The sequence below is a fragment of the Hydra vulgaris genome, chromosome 03 (assembly GCF_038396675.1).
Source record: "Hydra vulgaris chromosome 03, alternate assembly HydraT2T_AEP".
NCBI lineage: Eukaryota > Metazoa > Cnidaria > Hydrozoa > Anthoathecata > Hydridae > Hydra > Hydra vulgaris.
Window position 1 is genome coordinate 18,302,501 of NC_088922.1, and position 12,500 is coordinate 18,315,000.

General features: G+C 26.4%; 2 protein-coding genes across 2 annotated transcripts in view; one reads left to right on the forward strand and one right to left on the reverse strand.

Moving 5' to 3' along the window:
* The window catches only part of LOC124809016 (acid-sensing ion channel 1C), a 15,053-nt gene extending 10,368 nt beyond the window's left edge, over positions 1-4,685 (reverse strand). Inside the window, exons 1-3 of the mRNA XM_065792544.1 lie at positions 4,469-4,685; positions 1,495-1,521; positions 598-1,337 (exon numbers count right to left, since the gene is read on the reverse strand). Coding sequence (XP_065648616.1) covers positions 598-1,337; positions 1,495-1,521; positions 4,469-4,580 — 879 coding nt within the window. The 5' untranslated portion in view covers positions 4,581-4,685. The remainder of the gene's footprint in view (positions 1-597; positions 1,338-1,494; positions 1,522-4,468) is intronic.
* Positions 1-12,500, forward strand: part of LOC100199591 (intraflagellar transport protein 88 homolog) — a 43,588-nt gene that overhangs the window by 29,351 nt on the left and 1,737 nt on the right. Inside the window, exons 23-25 of the mRNA XM_065792543.1 lie at positions 5,115-5,180; positions 5,301-5,410; positions 6,004-6,049. Coding sequence (XP_065648615.1) covers positions 5,115-5,180; positions 5,301-5,410; positions 6,004-6,049 — 222 coding nt within the window. The remainder of the gene's footprint in view (positions 1-5,114; positions 5,181-5,300; positions 5,411-6,003; positions 6,050-12,500) is intronic.

Sequence of the window (12,500 nt, forward strand, 5' to 3'; positions counted from 1 at the left end):
ATAGGTTATAAGTAAACATAATTATAACATATACTTAAACATATAATATACAGTTGTCGAATAATATTATGTTGTGTTAAAATTATTTATAGTATAAATATTATTTTTGAATAAAATTAATTAATTGCATTAAATGTTATTACCATTAATAATACATTAATAAAGTATTAATATCTGATTCATGTTAATATCAGATAATATTATATCAGATGGTTGAAAAATCAAGCACTTTCATAACAATTAAATGGATAAAAATAAATTTTTTTTCATTTAATTTGATACAATATAATTTTTTGATTAAAATTATTGTTTTGTATAAAATATTAATTTTAATTTTAATTAGTGGATATAGTGAAAAAATAATAATTAAAAAAACAACAGCCTAAATATTTAAAAGTATATGTAGACAAATTTTCTTTCCCTCAGGTCAATTCCAGGAAAACTTTGTGTTCTATTTAAAATTTACATCAGAATACTTTTTTCAAATCAATAGTTTTTGAATACTTCTTCAAAATAAGTTCTTAAGAAAACTTATTTTTATCATTTTATTTTTTAAAACATTAAACTAAAAATAATTTGTTTGGTTGCTATAGGTACCTTTTTTTTTTTTATTTGTACTGTTGCTGAGAATCCTGGAGAAAGTTTTACTCCAGCCATCCGTACTGGAGTTTCATTTTGGTCATGAATTATCAGCTTTATTCCTGCCTCCTTAATGTCTTCGAAGTAATCATACTGTTCAATATTTAACTCCATAATTAGACTATGCTTTCTACCCGTCCCTGTTACTTTTAAATCACTTGAGTTGAGTTTGTAGCATCTTTCACCTTGAGAAGCAGCAAATGCGGTAAAAAATGTATGATTACATCCAATTTTTTCTTGAAAAATGCATGTGTATAGCATATCTTTGATTTCATGGTTGGCTGATGCTCTAGTACTACTGTATTCTTCTGGAGAAATGTCTTTTAAATGTTGATTGTTATTGTCAACTTTCATCTTTTCTAAAATTCTTCCTAAAGTTGTGTTTACTACCTTTGAATTTCTCATATCATTCATATTGCATATTGATATTGCTGGAAATTCCATTTGATCTACATATGTCAAAGTTGTTTTTGTTGAAAATGGTCGTTCTAAAAATTTAACTCCACTTTCGTATAATTTTTGCACAAGAAGTGCCACTGAAGCAGCTAAAATCATCATCCATATTAGCTGCCTTACTTTGCTCCCTGAGTTAAAGCAATGCTTAAATCCATGACATGTGCTCGCATCAACAAATTTTTGTATAGTTTCATCTAATTTTTCTCTACGAGCTTCTTTTTCAGATTTTAAAACCGGAAAATCTAAAAATAAAAAAAGTACAAGTTTGAATATTACTTTTAAACACGTTTTGCTGAGTAGGTTTTATAAAATTCATGACTGTTTAATAAGTTTTAATTATAAAGTACAAATAAAATAAAATGCAAAGTTGCACAAGTAAAAATAGACAAGATTCATTACATGGCTTTCCATTACGATGAATAAATTCTAAAAAATAAACAAAGTTATGTTAGTATATATAATACAAAAGTATAGTATAATTGTATCAGTGTCATTTCACCCAAGGACAAAGTTGGACAGTGGGTGTGTTAATTTTTTTTTTTTTTTTTATGAAATTGTAAATAGAGCAGTTTTTTTATTAAGGGAAGCAGTATTTAAAACTTGGAAAAAATAATAATTTTGAAAAAAAAAAATTAGGCTTGGTAATTTTGCCTTGGTAAAGTTAATTGCCCACTAATATTACCAAAAATTTCTTTTTTCTAATTAGGTAAACATGGGTATCAAGAGAAGTCTAATTAAATAAGGATGTTAAAAAATAATACTTATTTAAAAAAAATTAAACTTTTAGAGTTTTTATTATGCATGCATTTAATTAAATACTTTGCATACATTTTGCAAAGTTGTAAATATAATACTAAAAATCTTTCATGACATTGACTTTAAATGCATATTCAGTATAATTATTTGTGTTATATTTATAACAAACCAAATATTACTTGAATTAGTTATTGCTTTTAATAAATTTTCTTTTAAAAATTTTGGTATAACAAATGCTTCTCTTCTAAATCAGTTTTACTAAATGCCACCGTAATTAACCAATCAATGGTAATTAGCTGACAACAAAATGCATAGCACTTCTAATTCACTATATATTGTATTGTTTTACTTATAATCTGGTTTTTGAAGAAATTTTTAATGAATTTAATTATATATTAAATCTACCAAAGACTGTGGTTGTTATCTTATATTTTATTTATTTTTTAAAAACACTTGAAGATTGGGAGATGTTCATCACAAAATATTGTTATTAAAAAACTTTTAATAACAATATTTTGTGATGAATAACAATTTATAAAGAAACTAATGAAAAAATGTTTAAAAAAAAAATTGTAAAGAAATCTAGTAAAGTTTATTGACACAATAAAATGTACCTGATTGAGACTGAGGGTTTTGGTTAGGGATAGACACAATAAAATGTACCTGATTGAGACTGAGGGTTTTGGTTAGGGATAGACACAATAAAATGTACCTGATTGAGACTGAGGATTTTGGTTAGGGCAAGCATCAGTAAAGATTCGTACATTATAAAAGTTTAAAATGATAAATTATCGAATCCATTCTCTGTAACATCACAGAAAATACAGCATTCAATGTGCAGCGACCTTGTTTGTCAACATGTCAGTAACCTTGTTTGTCAACATGTCAGTAACCTTGTTTGTCAACATGTCGGTAACCTTGTTTGTCAACATGTCGGTAACCTTGTTTGTCAAGGTTCATGTTTCAGAGTAGGAGTTAAGAGAAGGTTGTAAAACATTAAAAAATTAAAAAATAAATATAAATGATTAAAAAAATGAGTTTAATCAACCATAATTGCACCTCAGCGTTTGGATGATATATTTATTTATTTTTGCGTGTGTGGTTGTGTGTGTGTGTGTGTGTGTGTGTGTGTGTGCGTACGTGCGTGTGTACATGTCTAGTTTATTTCAGCTAAGGGAATTCTTTCTTTTAGAAAAAATAATTTTGTATACTTCATTAATATTTTTCACTTGTTGTCACTGTTATAATAGTGCAATAAAAATTGAACTAAAGCATCTATAAATAATGGAAATTTTAAAGACATTCAAAAACTTAAAAGCCAATTGCTCAAAAAAAAAAAAAAAAAATTATGAAAGTCATATGTAGGTGAAATAATAAAAATTTGACATACTAGACATGTTAAATTGAAGGAAAAAAATGTTATTTGGTATTGGAATGAATTCAGCTAAACATTGAGTTATTTTTGACTTAGGAAAAGTTCTTGGTTGAATTAAAAATACTTATAAGTTTTTTTAATTCAACCAAGAACTTTTCTTATTAATATTAAAGCGTTAATATGGAGTAAAAATAATTAACATTGATCAATAAAAATTCAAGTAACATATTTAAGTTACATGCATTTTTAACAAGAAATCAATTGAAGCTGCAAACATAAAAATGAAATTATTAAAAAAATCGTAAATATAAAGAAATTTATTAAATCAAAAATGTGTTGAAATATTTTTATCAATCTTTTTTAGATTCTTGATTAAAATTTAAAAAAATAATTTTGGGTTGAATTTATAAAAACTATTGTATTAGTATTATTTTCCAAATAGTTTTATTGCTTAGCAAAATGTTTACAAATAATGATCATTTGTAATTTATCATTAAAGGTTAATTTGGACCTAACTGTAATGACCTAAATGTAACAAATAAAGTTGATTGCATGCCTCATTATGCCTATCCTTATAAAAAATTCACATTGTCATTAATAATAAAAACTCACAATATCATTAATAGTTACTATTAAATTTTCAACTTTGCTAATTTTCAAAAATATAGTAATAAATATTAATACCAGCTATTACTGTATTTTATAAACAATGTAAATATATTTTAAATTATTTATTTAGTCATAAGCAACATTTTTGTTTGTATTGTACTATACATGCATACATGCATACAATCATACATACATACATACATACATACATACATACATACATACATACATACATACATACATACATACATACATACATACATACATACATACATACTCACATACATACTCACATTATTATTTTATACTTTTCTTAAAACTGTTATAATATAATTATATATATATATATATATATATATATATATATATATATATATATATATATATATATATATATATATATATATATATATATATATATATATTTATACATATATATATATATATATATATATATATATATATATATATATATGTATATATATATATATATATATATACATATATATATATATATATATATATATATATATATATATATATATATATATATATATATATATATATATATATATATTTATATATATATGACTTTTGAAAGTTATTTTAATTTTTATTTTCAATTTTACATACCATTTGACTCTTTTACGAATTGGTTATTTAATTTGGTTTTTGGACATGGTGACTGCCACCCTTTAGAATCATTTGTTATAAAATGTTTATTCACTATATTAGTATCACTCATACTTAAAGTTAAATATCCATAGTCATTTTTTGCAATCCTTACTTAATTTTTTTTTTTTTTTTAAAATTGGTTTTTATTTATCATTTTTTTCAAAAAAGATTGTTTTCTTTTTGGCACAAGTTAATTAGACCCAGTTTATGAGTGGTACATTCTTTTATCATTTTCCATGGCAAATACTTTATTTAATTAGGTTAATTTATATATTATCTTCTGTATATATTATCTTTTTTTATATTGTATTCTTTATTTTGCACTTTTTTGAGAACCCAATTGTATTAATGTTGAATCCCTAAACAAAACAATGATTAATTATTTATCGAATGCAGTGTTAGTGTTTTTTTTTCTTTTTTTTTCTTTGTTTTTTTGTTTTAAGATTTTTATTTTTATGAGACAGCATGATTTAAATTCACTCTGTAATTTTTTTACTTGTGATGTGATTATTGAATCACTTATTGAAATATTTAATTATTTATATTTATTTTTTTTTCTAATTTTATATTTTATTTATTTTATGAACGTTTTTAAAATTTTAAGGAAATTATGCTCAAGCTATGGAAACATACAAAGAAATCCATAAGAAGTTTCCTGAAAATCTTGATTGTAAGAAATTTTATTTAAACTATTTTTTTAAATGGTTTCTTAATTTTTAAATTTAGTTTTTGCCCTTAACTTTTTTTTGATATTTTAAATTTTTATAAATGAATATTTTAAATTTGAAAGGTATCAGATTTCTAGTAAAGCTTTGCCAAGACCAGGGATTAAGCCAAGAGCAAAATGAATATTCTCAAAAGCTAATCAAAATTCAGAAGATGTTGGAACAAAAAGAGCAGGTGTGTTAATTATGATAAAAAGTTATTTCATAGTTTAACAAAGTATTACATAATTTAAATTAGTTTATTTTGTAAATATTAAATTAATTTTTTAAATTTATTTGATATAAAAATTAGTAAAAATGTAGGATAAAAATAAGAAGGGTGAAACAATGGGATTAAAATGAGAATGGATTCTTTTTTTATAATCACTTTAATATTATTTTAAATAGTTTTAATTAGTTAAATTACTAATTTAAAAGTTAAATTACTGACAATGTTTTTAATAAACAATTTTACATGATATAACATTAGCATCAGTATAATATCACTGTTTTTATTAGTAAAAATCAAATGTGACCATTTTAAAGTCTAAAATACTTACAAACATGTAAAAGTTTAACAGTTTATACTAATAGTATTGCTTTTTTACTTAACAATTTTATTGCTTCTTATTTATCATTTTTATCAATTTATTGCAGGGTATTTACCTCTTATTTAAATGCAAGTGTTCAATTTTTAATGCATGTTTACAACTTGCTTTAATGCATAATATTTACAAGATATATTTACTTGATGACTAGTGTTTACTTAATGTTCTTTTTAATGTTTAGAGAGTTAATAGTGGAAAGCGTAAGGGAAGTGGAAAAGTTCAAAAAGGTAAAAAAGTTCAAGCCCTGTTATTTTAATATTTAAAGATCATTTCCCGGTTTTAGAATGTCATCTTGTTACTAATCTTGTTCCTGTGCATGTGTTGAGTTTATTAACACAGTCAAAAAAAAAATGTTTTTCACAACAAAAGTTTGATGAAATCAGCCTACTTCTAACTAATACAAATTTTTCTCAAAGAAAAATTTCCAGAAGATATTTTGCAGGTTTCTGTACAAAATGTTCTGAAAATAATGACTAATTGAAAATAATAACTATAAAAAATTTTATACCATAGGGGTTAACAATAAATTACGTTGCATAGTTTTTTTTACCACTTCCCCCTCCCCCCTCCTCCTTGTCACAACAATATAACCCTTAGGAGCAAGTCATGTACAAGTTGTCCCAAAACCACTAACCCCTCACCCCATAGAGCATGACATAATTTATGGACAACCTTAAAGTGTGGTAAATGTGGAAGAAGAGAAACTTAATACCTTATGGTGACAGAATACTAATCAAATCAATAATATGTGACCAAGGTACTAAAGTACTTATGTCAAAAATTTAAAAATTTGATCTCCTCTTCCCCTACTTCCTGTTGACAAGTGAACTATTTAAAAAAGATGTTTTGAAGTACCTCTTCTGCTGACTTTATGAATTTAAAAAGTAAATTAAGAATTTTTCTTAAATTGGAGCATGTGTAATAGAGTGCCCCCAAAATTTGCCCCCAAAACATTAAATTATTATCATAGAAGGCTTTTCATAATTTTGGTATTGCATATTGGTCTAAAAAGCATCTCTGTAAAATTGCATCATGATTATGCAATTTTTATGTTAATTCAGATCTTGCTTTAATTTTTTTTATCATTTTTATCCAATATGTTGGGATAGTGGGTCAAACCATTTTATTGTTAATATAAATCTTCTTTTTTTTTTTTTTAATTTTTTTCTTTGTTGCACCAGAACTTCTTTAAAGTTTACTAGTTTATGTGTTATCTGTTATGTGGGTTATGTGGATTTTTATTTATAAAGTTAATCTATAATAAAATTGTATGGATTATGTCGACTTTTAGTAAAAAAATTTTTATTGTAAAAATACTTTAGTTAAGGAAAGAAAAAAAAATGTCTTTAATTATTTATAATATAATAAGTATTATTGTTATTATTGTTATCATTTTTATTTATTATTATATATTAATGTTATTAACATTAGGTGTTTATTTCAGATTAGTTTTATTATACTATTTATAAATGAACTTGAATTGTAACAACATTTTTCAGAAATATATTGATATTTTTTAAGAAATATATATATAAATATATATATATATATATATATATATATATATATATATATATATATATATATATATATATATATATATATATATATATATATATATATATATATATATATATATAATTTGTTATATATATATATATATATATATATATAACAATATATATATATATATATATATATATATATATATATATATATATATATATATATATATATATATATATATATATAATTTGTTATATATATATATATATATATATATATATAACAATATATATATATATATATATATATATATATATATATATATATATATATATATATATATATATATATTTATATATATATATTTATATATATTAATATTGTTATTGTATTTTGTAGTGTTTAATCATGGATAAAAAGGTACACAACAAATATATGAAATTGTTACTTGGCACCACTCCTGAAGACAATGATAAGAAAATAAAGGGTTTTAAACTGCCAACACAGGTCTTGTTATGCCTTTTATCAAACCTGAAAGATTTGCACTAGGATCAAGCTTTATCTGAAGCTATAGACAATGTGCTTTTACACTATCAGAAAGCCAATATCCCAACTCTAGTAGGCGGGAACAATATTGGTAGAGTAATCAAAGGTTACTATGAAAAGGAATTCATTACTTTGATCAAATTGAAAAATTATAGAAGACGAGAAGATGAAACTAGATTAATTAAAATCAAATCAGAATTGACCTTGTTTCATGCAGTATCTATAACAACATATCTCATCAACCCAACTTAGTGCCATTGTCTACTCTTATGTAGCAGCATGCGAGAGTGACCCTTACAAGCTATGTCTAATTGCAAGAATAGCCCTCTGGTATTGAACTGCAGTTGTACCAAAAATAAGTTTAAGGATTAAAGAAAATTTGATGTCATTGCCAAAAATGCTGGTGCATTGAGATAGAGAATTTCTGGACACTCTTGATTTCAAAGGAACAAATTAAAGGTTGCTAGTTCTTGTGTCTGGAGCTGATGGGACAAATCTTCTTGATGTTTCCCCACATCCAAAATCAAATAAAGAAATTAGTAAAGTTCTAAGAGACATCATAGCAAAGGCAATTAAAAAACTTTTTAGAGAATGTGTAAAGTGTAAAGAAATTGTTATTGGCATGGTTTTCGATACATCAAATACAGCTAAGCTTGTATGATCATCATACAAGCTTAACTGTATTTGTGTTTGATTAACTGTGTTTGCAGTTGTATGATCTTCATCTGAATAAAGATCATACAACTACACTGTAATGACATATATTTTCAGGAAAGAGAACTTCTGGTTTGTTTGATGTAGGCATGTCAGTGAATTGCTTTTGAGTCATTGCTGGGAAGGTTTAAAAGTGGAGACATCAGCTAGTCTAAATATTTTGATCTTTCAAAGGTTAGTTCAATAAACTATACCCTTTGTTTTACCTTCAATAAATATATTATACAAAAAAATAGTAAAGAGCTACTTTTTACAATTGGGATGTAGTAAACTTAATACTTATGGTTTTAACTTACAACAATTAACATTTATTTACTATACCTTTTTCACTTTTCAACAGTTTCAAGAAACATTTCCCTCAACTGTCATCAGATGACTAAGCAGTTTTATTATCCTCGTATGATGCCTATAGAAGAAGAATGGCAGCAAAAGGTTACTAAATTCTTTGTCAGTCTCTTACACAATCATTTACACAAGGTGACTACAAAGAGCTGGTTCAGTTTTGTCTGCTTATAATAACAAAGGTATCTGAACCAAAGAACTTTAAGATGCTCCATCCTGGTGTCCTTTACAAAGCAAGGTGGATGAGTATATTGCTTTATACTCTGGACAGATCAAAGAACATTTTCCAAAAGCTGAAGTTTTTACTAGCAATTAAATAAGAAAATAGAAATGATTTGTTGTGTTCACAGTTACAGTTTATGTTCAGTGGTGGCTTGTTTGTCCTGTACCAGTTAACACACCAGTAAATAACTTGATTTTAGTGGAAAACACAGCAAAATTTGCTGATCATGGTTCAACTCTAGTTAAAATGCTTGCATTCTTTTTAGTTGGCATACTTAGTACTTATCTAAGGAGTCAATTCTCATCTATGATAGCAGAAGAAACTATTGACGAAATGAGAAAATCCATTCTTATCTTTGAACAAACTTCTGTTACAAAGAAAGTTAGGCTCAGCTTTGGAGTATATGGCAAGTCCTATCTTCCTCCTATAATAGAATATGGTAATTTTGGTATGCCCTATAAAATCCTTTAGGTTTTCTGTTCTTTAAGTAGTAAAATCTCATAGACAACAGATTCCAAATCAGCAAAAGCCATTTTTTTATTTTTTATTATGATTAACTCCCAACAAGGCTGTAAGCAACCACTATTAAGTTGGGAGTTACTAGAAAAAAAGAATAGAGTTATAGAGCAAAAAAATGGTTGACAGAAGACTTGGAAAGTTGAGGGTTATATGAGTCAGGAAATAGTAAGCAACCGGGACTGATATTTGACCTGGGCTAAAGCCGGGTTTATGACTGGGGTTGTATAAATATTGGTGCATATTGATATGATATATAAAAAAAAGTTAATATGCACCAATGTTTATGCAATACCATCCGTAGAACCGGCCTTGGCCAAAGTCAAATATCAGCCCCGTTCGTTTACTATCAAGTAAAGATGAAAATGGGTGAGAGTTCCAAAGAGTTGACGCGCGTAGAAAAAACTAGATGAATAAAAGTTTTTAGAACATTTAGGGACAGATACAGTAAGTAAATGAATGAAATTTGGCTGAATGACGAGTCAAACGAGAATGAGTTTTAGTTGATGGAACTAGAGATGATAGCTCCTTTGAGCAATGTCCGTGATAGTATTTGTAGAAAAGAGAAAGAGATGCAACTTTACGACATTGGGAAAGAGGCTCAAGCTTAGCAGATAGAGCGGGTCCAACTATGTTTATGATGCATTTTTGGACCTTTGAACCAGAAGAACCAGCCCAATTATGACATGAGTTTTCCATACTGGGGCGAATAAGAGATTTGTAGAGGTAGAGAATGGAATCAGGGGTAAGCAAATGGCAAACACGATAAAGAGAAGCAACCTTAATGGATGCTAGTTTAGAAATTGATTGTATGGTTTCCATGAAAGGTCAGTCGTAATGAAAATGAAAAATATGGTTTCCATGAAAGGTCAGTCGTAAACGATAATCCAAGAAGACATAAAGAAGAGGACTCAGTGAGAGGGTCGCCATTCATTAATACAGGAATATCAACAGTATTGCGATAGTTGTTTGCAGTAAATAACTGAGTTTTGTTGGAGTCAAAATTTACTAGCCACTGCAAGCCCCAATCTGTTACAGAAGTAAGATCAGATTCAAGATCGGCTGCCTGTTCTAAGCGATCAAAAATAGAAGATTTTTTGTCAAGGCAGAAGTTTAAAGTTGAGTCATCAGCAAATAGAGCTACTTTAGATGTAAGGTTGTCAGGAAGATCATTATTGTAGATAAGAAACAAAACAGGCCCAAGGATAGAACCTTGAGGTATCCCAGAAGTTACTGGAAATGAAGAAGTGCGTTGGCCTTTGAGGATGACTTTAATAAAGTAATTAGAAAGAAACAATTTGATTATCTCAAAAACTTTCCCAGATACACCATATGAAGCAAGCTTATGGAGAAGACCAGCATGCCAAACTTTGTCAAAAGCTTTAGAGTGTCAAGAGCAAAAAAAGTGTGCAGATGTACACAAATGTGTACAAGAAGAGAAATCATGGTTTCTAGTCCTGGAAAACAAGTAATTTCATTTGGCACTATTATACCTTATTACAACGTTTTCTTATTATCTTGTACTCTATATGGATGTGTTTAGTAGAAGAAACCAGCTTATTTCTTTTTCTAAGCCCCACCATGGTATTAGAATGTAACACAAGGAAAAATAATGATTTTTGGGCTCATTTAATTGTGGATTATTCTTCAAAAAACCTTTGTATATATTAAAACATGAATTGAGTAGGGGACAGTACACCCCCTTCCCTATGTATCCACCTTTTTATGTTGGCAAACTAGGATTTTTAGTTAGAAAATTAACTTTTTTTATTGGTTAGCTGGCAAATTATGGAAAACAATGAGACATGGTTTTATTTAAAAAAAAAAATTATTTATTCAAATAACATTTTTTTATTAACCCTTCCCTCTCCTCTTTATGAGCGTATGTACTTTATAGAGGGTCCCTAATTGAAAAATTGGAGCAATCTAATGTAAAATTATCAAGGAGAATGGTTTGGTTTTGCCTGCATGATCATGGTTACAATCGTGACACCCAGTTAAGTCCAAACTGACACAAAAAATGATGCAAAAAAAAAGCTCAAGCTAAGAAATATTGTAATTCAACTCAGAACGTTTAAATCAAACTTTTAGTGTAATAAAAAACATTAACTTTTTACTTTTAAAGGTTTAGTAAACATGCTAACTATGAAGGTTCATTATATAAATAGAAAATTGAAGAAAAGATGGAATAATGAACCAGTTGCAATATAAAAAAATCCGGGAAAAAAAATTATTGTAAAAATTAGCAGAATGGTTTGATTCAGGTAAAGGGAAATCTTTATATAAAAAGTATTTACTAAAACAGAATGTGCCATTACTGGATTGACCTGGAAAATCTCCTGACCTTAATTCTGTAGAAATGTTTGGGAGCTCATTTAGAAGGAAATATTAAAAAAAATTACAAATAAGATTTATTTAATATAAAGTATTGTTCACTATTGTAACCATAATGAACAACTGCAGGCAGTTATAAAAAAGTACATAAAAAAGGATGCCAATAAGGTTCTGTCTGTTAAGAAGTCAAAAAGGTGAGTTACTAAAAAGTATTTTTGCATTCTGCTTGATTTGATTAATGTTAATGTTAAACTAAGATTTAACAACAGCTTTCTTCAAAAGAATTTTTTGTAAATCTTCTCTTTCCTATTTTTTTTTATCTTATAAAGTCCATTAATGCTCTATTGTATTCAAATCAGGTCTTTGTGAAGGTCATTCTAAAACTTTAATGTCATTTTCATTAAAGAAGGTTTTAGTTTTTTTTAGCATTGTAGACACATAATTGCTTTCTAATCTAAATATTTTAGCAGAAAATTTTTAAATTTGGTTCATTATAT